The 22,091-nt window shown below is 36.2% G+C and overlaps 1 protein-coding gene across 2 annotated transcripts in view; it reads left to right on the forward strand.

Moving 5' to 3' along the window:
• Positions 1-18,613, forward strand: part of MYOM2 (myomesin 2) — a 76,574-nt gene extending 57,961 nt beyond the window's left edge. For both annotated transcript variants that reach the window (XM_032104594.1, XM_032104595.1), the window contains 12 exons: positions 458-602; positions 717-776; positions 2,187-2,254; positions 6,007-6,120; positions 7,460-7,547; positions 10,592-10,630; positions 11,314-11,419; positions 14,031-14,194; positions 14,514-14,550; positions 14,673-14,695; positions 15,514-15,569; positions 17,526-18,613. In XM_032104594.1, the coding sequence (XP_031960485.1) occupies positions 458-602; positions 717-776; positions 2,187-2,254; positions 6,007-6,120; positions 7,460-7,547; positions 10,592-10,630; positions 11,314-11,419; positions 14,031-14,194; positions 14,514-14,550; positions 14,673-14,695; positions 15,514-15,569; positions 17,526-17,852 (1,227 nt within the window). In that variant the 3' untranslated portion in view covers positions 17,853-18,613. The remainder of the gene's footprint in view (positions 1-457; positions 603-716; positions 777-2,186; positions 2,255-6,006; positions 6,121-7,459; positions 7,548-10,591; positions 10,631-11,313; positions 11,420-14,030; positions 14,195-14,513; positions 14,551-14,672; positions 14,696-15,513; positions 15,570-17,525) is intronic.
• Positions 18,614-22,091: the final 3,478 nt, after the last annotated feature.

Below are 22,091 nucleotides of genomic sequence, written 5' to 3' on the forward strand. Positions count from 1 at the left end.
AGTAGGGACGACTTTTTGGATTTGGTGTGATGGATTTATTTGAAGATCCATATTTGTGTCGAGAAACATAATATTTCCAGTTGTTTCTGGACTCTGCTAGGAATTGCGCTTCTGCCTAGAAAACCCCCTTGTTGAACTGGAAGCTGTAATGCAGCTAAAGGTGGGCTGGTAGGCTCTCCTTCAAATACGCCCAGTGCCATAAACTATTGTTTTCAAATATAAACCATCCGTATTATGATGACTCGAGGATTCCAAATGCAGCTGCACACAGCGGTTTCTGTCATCACTGGGATCTTGTTGTACAACAGTAAATAAAATCACAATCCTCTTTCCTTAGTTTACAATTAAAAGGACATGAAAATGGTTGACTGTGGAGGCAGGAATATAAATCATAATTTATTCAATAGGAATCATAAGTAATTTGCACTATACTAAGGAACTTATTTCTTTATTTCAGAGGCATAAAATAAATTGTGACCGTCCAAATGGCATTATAGAAATGGTGATGGAAAAATTTACAATTGACAATGAAGGTACCTACACAGTACAGATTCAGGACGGAAAGGCCAAAAACCAGTCTTCATTAGTTCTCATTGGAGATGGTATGTTCATTGAAACATTGAAACATTGAAACTTTGATGAAGAAATGAACTTCAATTATTCTTTGAGTAATTTTGTGACTAACTCATTTTTCATTCACCTCTTCTAAAATTTAGCTTTCAAGGGAGTATTGGCTGAGTCTGAGCTCCAACGAAAGGAATTTCTCAGAAAACAAGGTAAGACAGAGCAGATTGGTGACTTTAGGCGCAGTTTACAGCTAACGATTTATCCCTGGTCAATACTAAGTGCTTACAGTTTCCATTCTTTATTAGAAGATGAGTATATTGTACAATTTTAGGAGACACCTGAATCCTTGGTGGTTCTTATTTTCCAACATTGTCAATTTGTGACAGAACCTTCACTAAGTAGAGAAAAATTGGAAGTTCTCACAAAAGGTTATCTTTGCTCAATATTCATGAGAAGTGTGCCTAATGTAGGCTCTGATCCAACAGAACATTTAATTACATTTAGTTTTAAGCATACAAGTTGTCTGTTCAATATAATTGACAGAAGAGTAGACAGCCAAGACAAGCGGTGCCAGACAAGGAAGATTAAAAGCTTGACCCTATAGTTTCTATCCAGGCAAAATTCCAGGAACTAAATGTATATTTGTTGCGTAGTTGCTATACAGCTGTAGAGTTTGTTATAAGCTCGTTATCTATATTGCTTGCAGCTGAACGAAGAAATTACTATTGGATACCTAATTCAGTATTCTATCCCTGTGAAATCCTTAAAAAATCGAGCTTGAGCTCTAGTTTGTAATTTTCACTTGGCACATGGCTTTCAGGATGAAACTAACAATAATAATTAAAAATATTTTTCTAAATAGCATAGGTAAGATTCTGTATAAAAGTAATGTAATTCTATTTTTTTGTTTAAGGTTGTTTAGAACTGATTGAAGAAAAAAATTACACCACTTACAGCATAAACTGACAAAATCTTTCAATTCTCAATGATTTAAGTGAAAGTCTTGAACTTTCTAGGTTTGGGTATTGGAATTATGGGCCCTGATCTTGCTGACACAAAGACATATATATTTATTGAGATAAGTAAACACAATAATTTTATAAAGGTTACATATGTCAGCAAGTTTTCATCAGGATATTTTTCTTTACAGAGTTGGAACCTTAGTGGGGAAACAGAGTATTTTCTGTTTTGCTTGTAATATTTAATAGATTTTTAAACTTTACATTATTTGGGAAAAAACAGTGTCTGTCATGGGTTTGTTGCTTTTACATTAAATACATTATTTGTACATTTGTTTGTAGCTACTTTGTTTCTTTCCTCTGCTTAGTTGGCAATTTGGCACAAAGGTATTCAGTAAACTGATTTCTCTCACTCACCATTTCACATTTTGGAATATTACTTGATTCATACCGAGACGAGACTCAGGTTTCTAACCTGTCATGTAGACACTGGGTCAATATGATAAAAACTTGCAGGATTTTCCTTCTATGGGTAGTCCAGGAGTTCCCTCTTGCTCTGGTGTAAGGATGTTGTAATTGTCATCCTTTTTCTTTCTTTCAGTGGATCTTTCTGATATTCTTTGTTCTACAACATTGCTTTAAGATTTTTTTGTTTCTTAGGTCCTCACTTCTCAGAGTTTTTGCATTGGAAGGTTACAGAGGAATGTGAAGTTTTACTTTCTTGTAAGGTAAGGAAATATACTTTTAGAAAGTGTTGGTGAAAAATTGAAGTAGGAAAATGTGAAGAAGGATTTAGATACCTTTAAAATCAGAAGTTTCATATGAAAACTCTTTTTTATTATTTAGAAAATTTTAATATGGGCATTTCTGACTTACTATTCTTCAGCAGTAGGGTTAATGAAAACAAAAAAAAATAGGACATTTCTAAATGTATTATTAGGTGGTCCAATTCTTTATAAAAATTGTGAGCCATAAGAATAATTTACACAAAATATACATCCTTTAAGGGTCCTTCTTCTTCCTCAAAAAAGAGCTACAAAAAGCCAGAGTTTCTTCTTTACCATTTTCTGATTTCTCTAACAAAGCATCTGTTGTTTAATCAGCTGTAATCAAATGTGCAGCAAAGACTTCTAGAATTAATGTTATAAAACACAATTTTAAAATTATTTTTGGCTAATGGCTTTTAAATTTTAGGTAATGATAATGTGTATTGATTTCAGTGTAACTTCTGCTATTAACATCTTGATATGCCTTTCTGAACGGATAAATTTTCATTTGTTTTGCTCTTCTAGTGTGACTAATTAGAGGTCTGAATAACTAAGTAAATTGAATTCAAAAGGCATCAAACCCTTCTTCTTTCTCTTTTCCTGTAATGTGGACTCTTTTGTATTAATTTTCTCCTCTTCTTTTGAATAACTTTTGGCTTATAATTAAACTATCTTGAATGATTCATTGTGAGCAATTTACATGCACATTTGTGGGATTTTTTTTCCTTTTTTTTTTTTTTTGTTTTTTTGCTGCTCATTAACTAAGAGACCCTTAACCTCAAGTTATTCCCAGCAGAACTGACCTGGTGCTGAAGCTGCCATTCCATGTGCTCCCATGTTAGGGCTCAACACTCATTAGCTAACACAGTATCTTTGCTGGTTCTGAGCTGCATTGCTGAGTACTTTATAATCTCTTCATGCACGTGCCTCAGGCATGAGCCCTGCTTATCCTTTCGTTCACACTGGGAATTAAATGTTGCTGAACCAGTTATGCTAGTGTTAATTCTCTACAAATTAATCTGAAATTATCCTTCTTTCATTGACTCTTGAGCCCATTTATAGCAATGAAGATGTGAAAGGGTGAGCATCTGATTATTTGCTTTTCACCAGTGTGCTTTTTGTTCACAAGGTCAGAACATTTTATGTAAATGAAATCTAGGATGTGCGCTGCTTGTACACTCATCATTTTAACTATGCTATTGACCTTATAATGTTTGTTACTGTTAGTATGTGACTGGCCATTAGGTTCACATGGTACTGTTGTTTATAGCTGTTTAACTTATATTTGTACATAGGAAGAGTTTGAAAAACAAAGCCTGGATTTGTCCTTCAAACTCCAGGTACCTGATAAACAAGTCAGAAGTGTGGCGACTCTGATCTATTTCTTTGGTAATAAGAACAATCAAGGAATCATCTCTGCCGTTCCAGGCCATATCGTAACATTTGACCCAGGTCTCTTTCAGGCTATTTTTAGTGCTCCTCTGAAAATCAAGGGAGTTTTTACCTCTTCTAAGAGCCTGGGATAATGCGAAGGAAGTATCTGTAAGAGAGGGCATTTTACCTTGACTTTCTTAAAGGCTGTAGCAGGACATAGGGAAGCTAGGAAACCACATCAACTGGAAGCTTGTCTAGGGCAGAGGACTGACTGTACGGTCCAGGCCCATAACAGTAATGATGGACAAATACGGATTGTGCCATAGAAGAGTATATCAAATGTTACCTCACATATCCCTTATTTTCAGTGTGATTGGACCTGACTGACTTTTGATTGACTTAGTATTTAGTTCTGAATTAGCTGGGATTGATGACCGTGTTCTTGATATTGTAGCCCCTCAATGCCAGTGGAACATGGTTGCGCATTTGAAAGATAATTTGATGGTGTTTGCTTTTTGCATTTTGTTTTGTGTTTATTTTTCTTCATATGCCAGCAAATACTGTCATTTTTCTTCGAGTAATTCTAAATTTCAGAACATTCAGAAGCTACTTGCTCTTGCATAACTTTGGCCCTTATTTGTACTGTGTCTGTTAAAAGCAAGATTCTTGGTGTGTGGCTAAACAGTGAAAAAAGTAACATTTCATAGTAAATGTCAACATGAAATAACTTCAGCACTGCAAATTGCATGTGTCTGAAACTCAGTCTATTTATTGTCAGATTGAGTGCTAACAGTCTTTGATGAAAAATTGTTGAAAAGCATTAAAGGCTTGTTCCTTCGGGCTTTGCTCAAATAAAATTGCCACTCATGTCATAGGACTACAGGAACAGCCACTTCGTAGTTACTGCTAAATGTAAAATGCTGCTCACTTTTCTCTAGAAATTCATTGCTTAGGGCCAAGCGGTGATCTCAAATACTCTCAGAGATCCATAGCAACCACACTGGTTATTAAGCAACAACAGATATGATTAACTTGAGCATGTTTCATAGAGATGTCTGGGAAACAGTATAGAAGACCCTCCTATCTGTCATCTCTACAGAGAGCTTTCATAGAACTGTTCATCTATGGAATGACTTCTCTAATGTAAAAGGGTTAGAAATTGGCTCATGCTTTTTCCTCCAAGGAAGCCACTTGAAAACTATTGCAGATCTGTATTAAGTTCCAGGCTGCCCTCTAGCCATTTGTTCAGTTTTTTGCTTTTTCTTTAAGGAGCCTTTTTAAAGCAACTGCCTGGGGACTAAGAAATATCTTGCCAGCTCTGTCCTTCTACCAAAGCCACACTGACTGAAATTCAGGCTACACATGAAAATACCATTGCATTTTTATGACTTTTAGAAGGGTGTGGGGATAGTGATGTCAAATAAACCATAGTGTTTTTGAAAGCTAGTGGAAAAAATACATATATTGCCAGGGTTGCTAAAAAGAGCTGCACTTTTAGCTTCTTTGAATTCAGTTTGGGGTAATTTATCCAGCAATATTTTAAGTGTATACAATACACAATCTTTATATAAAAATTAGAACAGTGTTTGAGGTACAGCTGTACTCCATTTATGCATTGTTTTCATGAGCTGCTGCTACTACAGCAAAATTCATGCTTTCAAACTACTGCTCTGCATATGCACTACATTGTTAAACCCCTTTTTGCTGGGAGAGACTGCAATTTCTAGGATTCCTCAGATCTTTGTATGCCCCATGGGAGTCAATGTAGAAGGTTAAATAAAAAAGGATTTTTGGTGCAGCTCACAATTTTGAAGTCTTGGATGCTGTCAGAATAGTAATTTCAGCTGCTTTCTGCAGCTTAGCCATGAGAGACATTGCTTAGGTAGCTAGGATAAATCTCCAAATTGGCCGAAGACTAAGATGGGGCCTAAGTTCTGTGTTACAACTCTCTGAAGTCACAAGGCAAACACAAAAAGATAAAGGAGAGTTCAGAAGCTCTAATTTCAAAGATACTTCTTCTCACAGCTATCTCTAGACAAACCGCAAGCACAGAGCTAGGGTGCAAAACCATTTAAGTGAAGAGATTGCCAGGATTTTCTTTAAGGATTTTGCAGGGCTCTGAACTTGTAACCTGTATACTGTGCTGCAAAGAAATACTGTAGGACTAAGATTTGCTTAGTAGGACTTGGTTGAAATTGGTTTTTACTTAACTTTTTTTGACACGTGTTACAAAAAAATGGTTTCATATGTTGAAAGTATCTATGTTACTTCCCACAGTTCAATATCTTTCCTCAGGACATAGCCTTATAAAAGGCTTATGTGCCTTTTCTGTTGTACAGGTTGCGAATACAAAGAAGGAGACTGATTTCAAGTGGTATAAGGATGGTTCTGGGGTTGAGGTTGTGGAGCTGCCTGATCTGCAGAAGGGAGAGTGTCACCTCAGTATTCCCAAGGTACTGTATCACCTGCCAATTACAAATTACAGCTTCTGCTGACACACTATAGATTTTCCAGACAAAGCAGTAAACCAGCTGTCATGATTTCTTTGAACAGTTGTAAGAAAAAACATATTTTCTACCCTTCAATTAGCTGGTGAATTACTATTGCTAGCAAAGAGTATCTGGTTTTGTTATCAGCTCAGAGTTCATGCTTAAGTTGCTTCAGAGTCCTTGGGTGAACTCTCTCATTTTTTCTTACTACTCCTTAATTTTTCAATTTGTTCAAGCACCTCATTTTTGACAGTGTTTCAGTTTTATTGCTTAAAATGAATGTTTGAAGTTTATGGCTTCTTAAGATTTATCTTTATGCAAACAGGATAACCCATCTTCTATCTGAAACCTTAACTTATATAGTAGCTGCCTTTGTGAAGTGACAAAACCTCCCAGATTGAATTTTTTACTTTCAGTAATGTACATTCCATCTAATTTTTTTATTTATTGGCTTCATATTCTTCTAATTTCCTTCCTTCATTTCCCTTGAAAGAGGATACTGTCTTACCAGTGGCTTAATTTTTGTTGAGGAGAGTTTTTTTGGGAGGGTAGTTTCTGCTTGTCTTGGATTGCTCTTGTTGCTTGTCATTCAATTATATGATACTTGTGCTATGGTTTATGTGCTTGTGGATTTGTGTAAGTCTAAGTATTAAGTCATCTCCAATCCATATATAACTGTATATTTTCCTTCAGGTTTTAAAAGAAATTAAAATAAAATCACAAAAACCAAAAACCCCTACTGACTTTAATGCAATATCACTGTGATAGATTGCAGAATGTAAACTCTCCAAGGGTAATGAATTAATTATTTACTTAGCATAGATATAATTTGACTACAGTTGCTGCTTGAATGAAAGCAGCATGAAGGAGCTGATATTGCAGGATATAGATTTTGTGTTATGCTTTACATAATTAAAAAGAAATAATTTTGGTTGAAGAAAAATTGCATTTCTAAAGTTTGTGTAGGTTGAAGTTATGCCCTGTTATCTTACTACAGTGCTTGTAATTTCTACTGACCAAGACAAATCCTGTCTTTTTGGAGCAAGACAAAAAACCTTATGGTATCTAGATGAAATTGAACTGAAATCAGAATAGGTTTTAGGCTTAAGAACTAAATGCATTTCCATAAAAATAGCATGAAAAAATCATTTATAGTTTCCATCTCCACTCTGGTAAAATTATTTATCCAGAAGACAGTACAATGTATGTTGTTTTATTTAGAAAATCATGCATGGGTTGAGCAAATCCAGTACTATCTAGTAGTATCAAGTTTGTCAGTAAACATCTTGTGTTTTCCTTGTAGCTGTCTCGCAAAGATGAAGGAATTTATAAGGCGACACTATCAGATGACAGAGGTCATGATGTATCTTCTCTTGAATTATCAGGAAAAGGTAACATTCCATTTTACTGTAATGGAATACTGATCTCTGCCTGTTGTCCAGAGATGTCAAAGGTCTATCCTTGTAAATGGCAAATTAGCATATATTTTGGCGTTCTTTGCATTTCATTTCTCTTATGTTGTAGAGACCTGAACTGCAGGTCAGCAGTTTAGGAGGGGCGACACTGGGCATTGTTGTGATTAATCTCTAGCACTTTGATAGGCAAGAGATCAAGTATGTTTCTAATGAGACAGACACTCCATTTTATGTGAGATTGCTCTCTCTCAGGTTTGTTAAGCTTTAATATCTACAAAAAACCCTAAAGCAATTAAGTGCTGTGTTGATGTGGGACCCTCAGTGGGGACTGGGATTTTGATTCTAAATCATAAAACTGTTTTGTGGCTTAGTGACAGCTGGCATCTCAGCCCCACACAGCCACTTGCTCACTCTCTTTCCGTGAGATGGGGGAAGAGAGTTGAATGGGGAAAAGTGAGAAAACTCCTGGATTGAGCTAAAGACTGCTTAATAAGTAGACCAAAAGCTGTATATACAGGCAAAGCAAAACAAGGGATTCACTCACTGTTTCCCATGGGCAGGCAGGTGTTCAGCTGTCTCCAGTAAAGCCAGGCTCCATCACATATAACAGTGACTTGGGAAGACAAAAACCATCACTCCAAATGTTCCTTACTTTCTCCTTTTCCCCTCAGATTTATATACTGGGTATGATGTCATATGGTATGAAATGTCCTTTGGTTCATTTGGGGTCAACTCTCTTGGCTGTTTTGCCTTCTGACTTCTTGTGCACCCCCAGCCTCCCCTTGGTGACGCAGTCTGAAGAGAAGAAATAAAAGACTTCCACATTGTACAAGCAGTGCTCAACAATAGCTAAAACATCCCTGTGTTATCAACACTAGTTTAGTCACAAATCCAAAACACAAAACCAGAAAGCTGCTATGAAAAAAATAACTCTATCCCAGCCAAAACCAGTGCAATTTCTGTCCCTTATTCCATACTCTTTATGTCGTGCTCAGGTCCCACACTTTGCAATATGTTCTCATCAATCACCTCCTCCCTTCCTGTCCTTTGATATATACACAGATAGCATTCCCTTAGTCTATGGATTTGTGTATGTGTATCCTGACCACTGGAATAAGCAAGACATACAGTAGGTCTCCATCATATGGTCAGGGGTCCAGCTTCCAGGGACTATTCTTCAGGTATGGCAGACTGTTGTGCTTGAAATGTACAGTGAAATGCCTATTTAGAGAATTCACTGTATCTAATTCTGTGGGTCCAGGAGGCTTTGAAAATGTCATCCAGCAACACATAAAAACTGCACTGTAATACCACACAATGGGTTCCTAAATGGTGGAGTTAGCCTTGAAACATAAAGGATAAAAAGAGAAGTTTAGCAGGAGCAGGGAAAACTGCATATTCTATGGGGCAGGTTACTTTAAGTTCAGTATGCACTGGTATTCAAATGAATTTAAATTCAAATGAGACAATATAGTCTAAAATACACCCATGATAGCCATTTAGAATAGGTTTCATATGATATCAGGCATGACAGTGAGATACTGTAATTCTATTTCTAATTATGGGGTTTTTTTCTGTCAAAACTGTCAGTTTTCTTTGACCTTGAGACTAGCTCAGTTGGTTAAAGTGTAGTGCTAATAATGCCAAGGTGGTGGGTTTGATCCCTGTAGGGGCCATTCACTAAGGACTTGGACTTGATGATTCTTGTATGCTCCTGACAACTCAGAATATTCTGAGTCCATAACAAACACTGATCTGTTGCCAACATGAATGAATTTTACTTAACTTGTGTGAAGAGAGCTTCCCTGGGCTTATTTGCCTAGGTCCCACCAACTAGGCCAAAGTGAATCTAGATTAATTCCACCTGCATGTAGATATTTGACCCAAATAATGAGTATATTTGGCAGGCTTGTATTAGAAGGAGAAAGACATGTTAAAAAATTAACCCAGTTTACCAAAGATCTTAGCTTTCCTTTTCAGCAGATGGAGGAAGTACCTGTAATAAGAGGAAAAATGAGTATCTGGCTGTTCTTAAGATGTGGTTTATTGCAGAAGACTGTATTATCAATTGATAATCTCCCAGGCATATTTATTTTGCATAAATTCTGCCCATTGTTCTCTCAGAATAAAAACCCACCCTCATTTAGACAGTATGGTTAACATAACCCTACCATCTCAGACAGTGAAATGTAAGGTATATATAATATGCAATTCATTTCCTTATGGCAAGGTATCAGCAGAAGCGTACTGGAGATTGCAAAGAGTTATGGGACTGAATCATGATTTATTTTAGCAGAGACAAAAATGTGCATATACAGATCAAAACAGAAAAAATATATAAGTAGTATTTTCTGAACTTCACTCATTTCTCTGTCTTCCATATTCATAAAAATTCATCAGCATTGAATAAGAATCCCTCAGTCTTGACTATGCATTATTTAGACTATGGTGCTTCTTTTTCTTTCTATCTTACATGGTGTCACCGAATATGATTCTTCTGCTATGAAAGGGTTCCTCACTCTTGTGCCCTTGTATCTGGGGTTCTCTCCTGCTACAAACCCATCAGCTCTGTGGTATTTCAAAAGCTTGATATGATACCTGCTTTATTTCACTTGCTGTTAAAAGACTACTTTTGTCAAATGCCATCCTACAGGGAGAAGGTGAAACCTCACCAAGAATGAGATAATTTCTTTTTCACCTGCACTCTCCTTTGAATGTGAACTATTCAGTTTTAATGACTTTTTTCTTTTTGCTGGCCTAAGGGAGAGAGACAAAGGTTTGGCAGCAGACAGCTGTCTCCACAAAAGGCCGAGATACTGAGTGACACAGCAGAGAATTCATATGCTGTACACAGAGAGTTTCCAATTTGTCCTGTACACCTGTTGCAATTTTAATGGTTTTCTTTGCTTAAGGATATGAAGATTTCCCATATTGCTTTAATTAAACTGAACGTAACAAAGCTATATACTGATTGAATTTTGATGGTACATTTTCTTCCTTTTTCTTCTTTCTCTCTGCAGTTTATGACGATATAATTCTGGCATTGAGTGGAGTGAGTGGTAAGTAAATGCTGTCTTGAATATTCATGTAGTGGTTTTTTATTTTGAAGTCATGCGAGGGTGAGACAGAGAATTTTTATTTTAAGTGGGAAATCTCTGAGAGTCCTGATGCTTACATTATTATGGATGTTATTAAGTTTCTGAACAAGCAGTTGACCTTGCTAATTGACACTATTAAAAGGGAACAAAGTATTATTCCACCTGGTTTGTTTGGTTTAGATACAGTGAAAATGTTGCAGCAATAATTTTCTTCCTGCTTCCCATTAGTAAGTGAATATATTCTCTTGATATAGAGAATGAGGTTCTGGATCTGTTCCCAGTGAGAAGCTGTTCTTTCCACTGAAAGAACAGGGTTTGCACAAGAATAAAATTTTTATGTAACTAGAATCATTACAATACTCTTTCATGGCAATTGTATGCCTAGATCATTATTTCACAATGGATCTTGCCAGTCATAATGCTTGTATATGAAAATAAAGTCATAAACTGATACTGAACTTTCATCTGTTATAAATCAGCAGATGTTCTGTGAGAGGTATGACAATTGTCTCTATGATAGTTGAGAATCATGACCCAGGTCTTGAATTTTCTTTTGTCCAGACAGTACAAATAATCCATTCCTCTATTTCCTGTTCATTCCACTATCTCTCCTATTTGATCCACATATACTCTATTTTATATAGGTAAGTCAGCTTCTCCACTGAAGATTCTTTGCACTGAGGAAGGAATAAGGCTCCAGTGTTTCTTGAAATACTACAATGAAGAAATGAAAGTCACCTGGAGCCACAGGTAGATGAGAATATTTTTTTCAATTTTACTTGAGAAAAATATGCTGTCTTTACAATTTAGTATTTACTATTCTGGGGCATTCATTTAACAACTGGACCACATTAATGAATTTCTCTTTGCAGAACAATATATTCTCTTTTAACATAGAAAGTACATAGGGTAAAAGAAATATTATAAGGCTAGTCCAACATCCATCAGGAGGGCTGTAACACACAGAAAAAAAGGAATCTATAGTATTGTGTTCTCTCATTCCACACAAGACTGTTTGTCTTCCATTGTATTATCTGGTTGATTAAAAGACAGAAAAATATTTGGGCATAGTTTCCTATTCAGGGCTGCCTTTTTCTAAAGTGGATGAAACTCCCCCCAGTTCTAGGTGAATATCAAGGATCTGCTCTCACAGTTTAATAAAAGCCTGTGTTAAGAACAGAATGCTTTTATTTCCAAACTGATACAGTCTTAAGTAACCCAAAATATTTTAATTTTGATACTTCTCTTTGAAAAGATATTCAATGGGGCACAGAATACCTTGAGAATAACCCTCAGAGCTGAGAATATGGCTGAAAATGAGCTTTAAAGTTCCTAACAGTTTTCCACTCTCTTGTTACATTAATCTTTGACTTTGGAGACAGTCAAATCATCTGTGTATCTACAGCTAAATATTTGTTCAAATGCTTTGTTATGTCAAGCCCTCACTTGTTTGAAACTGCAGGTAATATTTGAAAGGATTTTAAAACTCTTCCAGTGATTTCAACTTCCACATTTCTTGATGGCTTGCAAAGATTACACACAATGACCTGGTCTGACTTAGACAGGAATATCAATATGTTGTCCAAAATTTGCAATGCTTTTTATGAAGACAGAAACACAAACAAAGTGTTAATTATCATCATGTTCAGGGAGCTCAGGAACACTTCTGCAAGGCTGTGTAGCTGTATTTATATCTCAGGCATTGTATTTATAAAGTTCTTCTTCTTTCATGATAGTAATACCAGTATGATGGCAAGGAAAAGGAAAAAAAAATTGCCTCTGCCTTTTATGCTTGAGTTTTAAAAGTGGCAGTCTATTCCACCATCCATCCCATAGAAGTATAAAACTGAAGAATGCTACATGGCTAATATGGAAATATCAGTGTGCACACTGATATATATTTATATTTACATCTACATTTACATCTACATTTACATTTACATTTACATTTATATTTGTATTTTCTTTTGCTTTTACATACAGGACCCCCTAAATATTTCAGATTTTATAATGTCTTACACTTTGATTGTCTAGAAGATCATTGAACACAGATTATGCATGAATAAGATTTCTATTCTTATATTAATATAATGACTATAATCAGAGCTTTAAAGTCAAAACAGAGACCAAAACCAACCAACCAATGCACCAATCTCTCCAAAATTCCCTGATCCTTTAAATGGGGTTATAGCAAATTTTTTTCCTGGAAAAATTGAAAGGCTACACAACCCATGTTTTTTATTTTTTTTTTACCAGGTAAATTTCTAGCTAGCATTGAATTATCCACTGTCTTGCGTAGCATGGAGTACAATACAAGTCCTAGAGCTAGTACTCATCCTCCACTCAGGCCAGAGTGGGAAACATTATATGTAATCTTTTCTAATATATAGCAGTTTCTATTCAGAAATCTAATCTGGTAGGCTGAACACAATGAAGTTGCCCTAAAGAAAGGGAAATGGTAAAAATACCTTTTCCCTATCAAAATGACTCCAGCTATGGAGTCAAATCAGCTTGGTCTGGGCAAATAAAATGAGTGATCAAGAAAAAGCTATAACTGACTTCATTTATTAAAATTCCAGCTAAAGATGCTTGGGGAAGAAGAATGAAAAGAAGTATTTCCTTAGTTAATGAGTGAAAGAGGAAAATTCTCTTTGAGCCATTGAAAGTGATCTGGTTTACATACTCTGATTAAATAGCTTCTTCTATTTCCTCTCTTCAGGACAGACAAAACCACCTGATCTGAATCTGCAGAGCATTTCTTTTGTTCTTAACCAAGAAGTGATGATAAGTCAAGCTAATGCCATTGTTTTTTAAAGAGTGTTTATTGCTTATCTGCAGTTAAGAAGTGTTGTTTTCTTGTTTTTTTAAAAAACAAAAGCGTATTTTAACTTGATGCAAGAATAACTTTATAAAAATCTTTTGTTAATTGATTTTTGAAGTTAATGAAAGACAAAATATATCCTTCCTTCATCAAAAAAAGACGCCTATAATTTACAATCCTTATGTATTCTATTTTTCTGTGTATGAAGTGTACAGAACTCTAAACACTTTCACACAGAGCTGTGTATGTGCATAAAGATGTAAGCATAGCTCTGTGTGAGGAGAGGAGAAAGAGAAAAGAGTGAACAAATAGAGCTTTGAAATGAAAACTCAAGCTAATATTTTTAAAGTGTTTTCAAAGTGTTTCATACTCCCCATCAGGAAGCAAAGACTATTCTGAGAAAATGAGCCCATTAGTTGTAATTTATTTATAGCTTAGGAGTAGTATGTTATCATTTGTGACTTTTTATAGATAATTTCCTATGGACAATATACAGGAAAAGAATGTTCAAACTCATCTCTATTCATCTTTTTTTTTCAGGGAATCTAAGATTTCTTCTGGTGAAAAGACGAAGATTGGAGGTGGAGAGGATGTTGCCTGGTTGCAGATAAGAGAACCCACTGAAAAGGATAAGGGGAACTACACCTTTGAAATCTTTGGTAGCAAGGAATCCTACAAACGTACACTTGATCTGTCTGGGCAAGGTATATTTCTAAGATCAGATTTATATTGTGCCTTTTCATAGACTATGCAGATTTTACTGGAAATAGAGGAATTATAGTAAAGTCAGATAGTCTTTGATCAGAAACAGTTATAGTACAGTTTTATAACTGTTATCATCTTTTTAGTCTTGTATCTGTTTTCAGCACAGGTTTCAGGAGTCTGGTTTCTCTTTGTGCAACTGTGTGACCCTGCATGGGTTTTAAAAAAGCTGTAACATGGGTATGTGTTTAAATGTTTGTATTGAGCCCCAAGTGCAAGTCATGTTCATGGAAAATAACCCTCTCAATTGTTTTGTTACAGCTTTTGATGATGCATATGCAGAGTTCCAGCGACTCAAGTAAGTGCTGCATCTTTTGTGTTTTAATGCCATAACAACAGTGCCTTTGCTTACACAAAATATTTTATTATTAATTTCATCAATAACACTTTATGTTTCTCTTTCTTTTTCAACAACTCTAGGGCAGCTGCTTTTGCTGAGAAAAGTAAGTTTATTTCACATTTTATCATAGGTGTTTAACAATGTGATCTAGTGTTCTTTTTAAAGCATCCATCATGATATGCTGCCATAATTTACTGAGTTCTGTGGCTGCAGAAATCCTCTCTTAGCACAAAATATCACAATAACAGTAGTAATTTGTGGATTTAGTTGTCTTTAATTGCTCTGGAAACCCACTAAACACTTTATATATTTTGCAAGCCTCCACTGTACCTTGTGTCTGCAGAGATTTAGTGAAGTGTGAATTGTGTGTCATACAAGGGGGTGTTGAGACTGAAAGCTGCTGAGGATACCAAATCTATCCATTAAGATTGCTTACTGCTGTGTGTTGTGCACTGCTTGCTGAGACCCAGACTATGGGGAAGCTCATTATTGTTAGGGACTGTAGGAGTACTGGAAATGATATCTATTCCCTGGTGATGACATGATGCTTCTGCCCTCAAAGACAGTGGCAGAACAAATTTTCCTTAGTTTTCAGATACCACCAGGATGCTAAAAATGCCCTCCTTACTTTGCTCTGGGCCCAAAGCACAAACTGTCAATCTCAGCAGTAGCTTCAGGGTTCTTATGTGTATCAGTTTAGAATGCTGTGGCACAATCTCTGCAAAAAAAAATCTAAGGGGACTATATAACACATTAAAACCCTCCCAAAATATCACAAAAAATGTATTGTTTTTTTAAAGTTTAAAAAAAACCCAAAAAACCAAAACTGTGAGTCATGACACAAAGTTGTAAAATCATTAAATATGAGTAATTTTGAAGTCTAAACTTCACACAGTCACCATATTTTTCTTTAATTCCTAGATCGTGGTAAAGTCATTGGTGGTTTGCCTGATGTCGTTACTATAATGGATGGAAAGGTAAGGACAGCTTTTTGCCATGCTGAGCAGTTTACTTTGATGTCTAAAGGTGAGGGGAGGTAGATGATTCCATAGAAACTGAAAGCAGAAGGAGAATAATTTGATTTTTAGTTCAAATCTATAATTTGATAAATTGGAACAGACCCAAGTTATCTAAATTGACTGTGGAATATATCTGTTCTCTGCTAAGTTCTTAATATTAACTTATTAAGATTTGATTAATTATTATGATTTATTAGTTGCTCTTAAATGAGGTCGCTTTTGAAAGCAATAGTAATTCAAAGTTGCCCATCTTACATAAAGGACAGAAAGAATAAAACTCACGGCATTAGAGAGAAGGTTATTTTCCCAAAATTTCATTTTTGTGCTTGCATAATTACTCTTTTAAATATTTTGTAGTAAGTCTAGTTCCTACTAGACTATTAGTTAACTTTGCTATTCCTAGCTTCCTACTGTGCTATTAGTTAACTTTGCCTTCTACACAATATCACTTCTTCCAGAATACTCAAAGACTTAGCTTGCCACTAGATTGTACCCAGAGTGAGTAAATCTTCCTTCAGCATTCTGACTTGGGATGCATGAATTGTGCAAGACCACTTCTATTTGTGAACATATGGTGATTTTGATCACTGAAAATTTCTTCCTGTTTTATTTTTACTCTGAATTATATGACATCTATTCAGCTATCATCAATCATAAAAAACATTGCTCAGAAACATGCAAGTGTGAACACAGATGGACTTTCTCAGCTCCCTCTGGATCAGGATTTGGTGAAACCTGAAGGGGAATGTGGAGGCAATAAAAGGAAGAATTCTGGTAGAAATTGTCAGTTTGGGGTTGTTAACAGTAGGTTTTTAATTTGTTTTACTTTTTCCTGGTTTTTTTTTCTTTTTTCTTTCTTAACACAGTGCTGCATATGTTAAATTCTTAAGGTGTCTTAGTTATCTAGGGCCAAATTTTGCACAGAATGAGTTTTCAGCAAAGGTGAAAAAAGTAGGAACTAATCAATGCAACTTCTCAGATGTTTCTTTCATTTTTTCTGTGATCACTGTACGTAAATACATGAAGTTTACATACACATACCTAGAGGGTGGTCAAAATGGGGTTCAGCAGTGCATCTACAAAAATTTGGAAGAATGCTCATCAAAATTTTATGAGCTCCTTAAGTCTCAGTTCAGTGGTTGAAAAACACCTAAGCTGCCAGGATGGTCCATTACGTAATGTCAGCTATTTTCTGAGTATGTTACACATGGCCAGGGTGGATAGGACTGTGAGCAACCCTGTCTAGTGGAAGGTGTCCCTGCCTGTGGAAGATGTCTCTCCCCATGGCAGTGGAATGGGAAGTAGATGATCTTTAAGGTCCCTTCTAACCCAAACCATTCTATGGTTCTAGGAGCACTTTTCCAGTATTTATGTATTTTTCATTCTTCATAAAATATTTCCACTTTACCAGTCAGCAGCACCTGGACTCGATGTCCAGTGATTCATGTTGTGTATTCTATTTTTAAGTGATTTTTTTTTTAATCATCTCAAGCAATAACCTCAGGAGGCCTTGGTCAGAAAAGATTTGCTCAGTTTTCCACCCTGCTGTGTACAGGGAAGCTTCAAGGATGTTTTTAAAACTATCATTGCCTGAACCTCATGTCAGACTAATGGGTTGTCAGGAGTCTCCTGCAGGCAGGACTGCAATGACAGTCCAACTTACCATCTTCAGACACTGTAACCCTGAGGCTATTACTGTATCACAGTCACCGGTGAGATGGTCGAAAGTCTGACTCAAGGGAAAAAGAAATATTAGAGACTCTACTTTTCAGTATACTTTTCAGTCTTCAAGAGCATGATACTATATCTTAGTTTAATTATCTAAGAATAAAAAATGCCTGAAAGCAATACTGAGAATATTCTAGTTAAACAAATTGTACTGATCTCAAAATTACTTATGTTTTCCTCCCTCAGACACTGAATCTGACCTGTACTGTGTTTGGAAATCCTGACCCTGAAGTGGTTTGGTTCAAGAACGACAAGACCTTTGAAATTGATGAGCACTATGCAATTTCACTGGAACAAGGGAAATATGCCAGTTTAACAATCAAGGGAGTGACTTCAGAAGATTCAGGCAAATATAGCATCCATGTCAAGAACAAGTATGGAGGGGAAACAGTGGATGTCACTGTAAGTGTGTACAGACATGGTGAAAAAATGCCTGAAATTAAGCCTGGCCAACTTGCTAAACCCAGGCCAATACCACCATCAGAAGAAGTCCTCAAACCTCAGGCAAAGTGAAGATCCAGTAACAAGTGAAGCTTCACACTATGTTTGACAAACAGAATAGAATACGTAAACTGTATTTGAGCTATTTCCACACAAAATTCATTGGTAATGTCCAAAGGGAAACTGAGCTTTTAAATTTGCTGTAGGGAGGTAGCTGTGCTGTGGTGCTGTACACATCTGCAACAATCTCATTTTGAGTGCATCTAATAGAGTAGGACTTGCAAACAGTGTATAGCCAAATTCCTGCCAGAGGTTCCCATATGCAGTGGCAAGTTTCAAAAGCCTACAAACCAACAGCAAACTTTCATTTTCACACTTCTCAATCCTCTGTAAAAAAACCTCAAAACTCCAAGGAACCCAACAAGCCTCTGAGAACAAAAGTCCCATCAGTAAAGGTAGTGAACTGCAGTTAGATAGATATTCAGAGATGGTCCTTTTGGTTTTGAAACCTTTGGCCCTGTAAGTTTAATGAATAGTCTTGCTTTAGTAGAGATACTCTTGTCCTATCAATAGTGTGATTTTAGTAAACTTTTACAGATGTTCACTGTTTACTCACTGAACCACAGGTCACATGGTTGTACCTTGTTTTTCCTGCTTTGTGCTAATAAAATTTTAAAAGTCACCTTTGCTACTCACTGCTCCAGATCATACCTAACTAGTTCTATTTACTCTTCTTCATTGTTTAATTATTGCTTATTGCACAATTTCACAGCTGGTAGCATGCAGACTATTGACTTTCAATAAAGAATGCAAATTATGGTTAATCACAGTCACTGGGTGGCACTTGCAACATTCATTTTACTTTTTACAATACAGGTCAAGCTTAAACTGGCACCAGAAGATATGTATACAATTCAGTCACTTAAGATAATTATGTCTTTGATTCTCCTCTCACCGAAAAGATCAAGAGAACTCTTCCACGGGTGAAGTGATGTTCTTCTAGACAAAAATATCAATATATTCTTACTGTGAAACATTCAAATAGGATGGGCATTAGTTGTTCAGCTATCTCTCATGCAATACATAATACAGAGTTTGCAGTGATAGCTTTTTTGGATGAGGTTCCTCATTCAATAAAAAACCACCTATGTATCTGGAAAAACCTTTGTTCTTTGCTAAGCAGCTTCCAGGAAGAGTTCTAATGGTGAGTAATACTAGTGGTACACATTGAATGCAGCCCTCCTCTCTTGTGACTTCTTCCAGTCTCCAGGATAAATGAGATGAAAAGGGAGCATTGTGGGAGACGGGAGCTTGGATGAGGGGGTCACGTGAAAAAATGGCACTGCAAAATCATCACAGGAGAAACTGAATGAAAGAGCTTGACACAAGTATACAGACTATAAATTTGTGTTTGGGGTCATTGCTGAAAGCTGATGCTGAGTCTTTCACGAGTTTCAACTTCTGAGCTTAAGTATGGGAAATGTAGAAACAGTTGTTATGACTTCTCTCCTCCTCCCTGCAGCAGACAAACTGAAAAAATGTCCAGGAAAATGGACAGTTTTAGAAAAAATTTAATTTCAGGGCTTTTTTATTTATTTTTTTAAAATTTAGTTTAAGTGACATAGACCTTTCATTGTTTTGTCTGGCAACCAATTCACTTGAACCGAAATATTTTTTTGTTTTGGAGAAAGATGAAAAGCACACAAAATGAGAAACCAATTTACAAGCTGTCAGATGCAGCAGGTTGGAGCACACATCTGGGATACAGAAGAGCAGAAATCCCCTCCCTCCTCCTTCCCATCCATGGAGATTTGAACCAGTATCTCTGACTATCAAGGGTAGTGCACTAATGCTGAGTTTGGTTTGTATTTGGAAGTGCTGCTTCTCTTTATCTTTTTTTTTTTTTCTTTACCTGGCTGGGTAAACGGACAGAAAAAGAAACTAGACCTAGATGCTGTGATTTTAAATAAGAATCTTTTTGAAAGATTTTTGTACCCATAGCAAATCAACAGTGAGTTTATGTTTAAGAACGTCTAAACATCCAGGAATTATACTGAATGGTGATGAAAAATACTTTTTTTGGGTGAAAACTTGTGGCTAGGTACCTACATTCTGCATCTGGTCATTGAATGAAAGTGTTCAAGAGGGTTAAAGACTGAAGAACGTGGTATTACCATAAGTAGTTTAGTCAGGAGATTTTAGGACATAAAGAAAAGTAAGGATTTACCATCTAAGTATCTGTCAAAATAAGAAAATATAATTTTATAGGAATCCGTCATCACGAGAACTTCAGCAAGTCTGTCAATGAAATAAACCAAATTTTCTTATTTTCTATTCTATTTTCTTATTAAAGATATTTAAGGTTTCCAAAATCTTACTATGGCAGGCTCACAAAACATCAGAGCCAGTCTCCATAGCATACAAAGTGAGTATCAGCAGGAATTTAATATTATTCTTATCTCCTTCTACACTACACAGGTTAATTTTATTGCCTTTATCAGGGGCATCCTTGGGCACAGGAGACAAGGTTAGTCTCATCTCTGCTGTACCTTTTGCTGGCCCTCTTAGTTAAGCAAGTTTCACTTATTTCCTTCCAGGCAAACAGAAATAATTTATTATGACAGTTAATCCTCTGCTGAAGTAGAGAAATTATCATTCACAGGAACATTGTATTCAAAAGGCTAAGGACTTCCTAAAAACTCTTTCATATATTTCAGTGTTCAGTGTGCCTTTGGTTTCTTTGTACACATTTTAAAATCTTATTATTGGTTCTGGGAAATGAATTGGTTCATCTCTGTTTAAAAGGGACTATCTTTTTAGAGTCAACGTACACCTAGTTGCCCAGAGGGGCAATAAAATAGGACGGATATTAGAGGGTCAAAAACGGTGCTCTGGTAACCTATTCAGAAGGAATACATAGTGAGGCATATTAGCATTTGCACATGCCCTCCACAGACCTGGTGTTAACATTAGTTTAATTAATAAACATTTGAAGGGGCAAAACAAGAAGTTAAGATTTGCTCAAGAAGGTCAGATGCCAAATTAACCTATTCACACTAAGGTCAAGGGAGATGGACTCACTTATACTGCATATGAATCTATTATTTTTACAAAACCAGGAGCCCATTACAGTGAATTAGCTGTTTCTGTTACCTTTAAGAAGAAATGTTTCTATTAGAATGATTTTCTGTCGCACTGGTGAGTTTTGTCTTGTCTGAGTTTCATGTTGTGCTTTTCTGGGCAATGCTAGCGTGAAATGGAGCATTGCGGACTTGTCACGGGAGGCAGATAAGATGTCAGCCAGTTGTGCTGATGGGCCAAAGTCGTAGCTGTGCCTGTCATGTTGGCATTCTGCTGCAAGGCTGGCAAGGCTGCCTTTTCTCCAAGCACCTGCTTACTTTGAGGATGCTTTGATATGTTGCTGTTTATTTTCTGGAAAAAACTGTTCTATGAAAATTCCTCCGAAGGCCAGTTTACAGGTGCTTTTTATGAGGAAAAGATTTTTTTTATGACAGTGTTTGCCTCTAGCATAAATCTTACTCCAGCTCATAAGTCTCACCTGCATCCTACAGCTCAAAAACTTCTACACACTTCATTAATCTGCTCTTGTATGGAGAAAGAGGTTCAGTGGTAAAAGCACCCTAAGTGATGTTAAGGTGCAGACAATTTTTAAAAGCAACTTTGAAATATAATAAAGCACCTTATTTTCTTTTTTGTCAGTCTAAGAATAAAACCTCTAGATGGCAGCAGAAGAACAAGATAGAAATAAATAGATCTTTAAAAGTTCTGCCAGATATAGGATATCCATCATTTTGATGCAAACACATCACTTAGGCAATGGGAGATTATTAAAAGCATTATACTTATGCCAGTGACAAGGACAGGTCCAGCAAATGACTGTTTCCTGGAAATAGCAGGTGATTTTGCAAGCAATAACACTGCCTCTTAATCTTTGCATGACACACATTAAGAGGTTAAGCATGCCTTGTAAAATATTGCAAGACTCATTTTAGATCAAGTTTCTCCTTAGGATATGAAACCCCCAGTGTATCAACTATATTTATGAAGGAAGATTTGAGTTTGAGCTCTGAATGCAAGCCTCTCAGATTTAGCATCTTCCACAGATTTCCAAAACACTGTATCCAACACTGTAAGACCCGTGCCCTACAATTTTTATTCAGTTTTTACAGAGGGATGATTCCATTTAAAATTAACGTGAGGTGTGTGAGTAAAGAGCACAGGTCTGGCTCTCAGCACTGCCACTGCAAGATTCAGTGATGTCAAGACCTGTAAGAAACTACCACTAGCCTT

The sequence above is a fragment of the Corvus moneduloides genome, chromosome 3 (assembly GCF_009650955.1).
Source record: "Corvus moneduloides isolate bCorMon1 chromosome 3, bCorMon1.pri, whole genome shotgun sequence".
NCBI classification, from domain to species: Eukaryota; Metazoa; Chordata; class Aves; order Passeriformes; family Corvidae; genus Corvus; species Corvus moneduloides.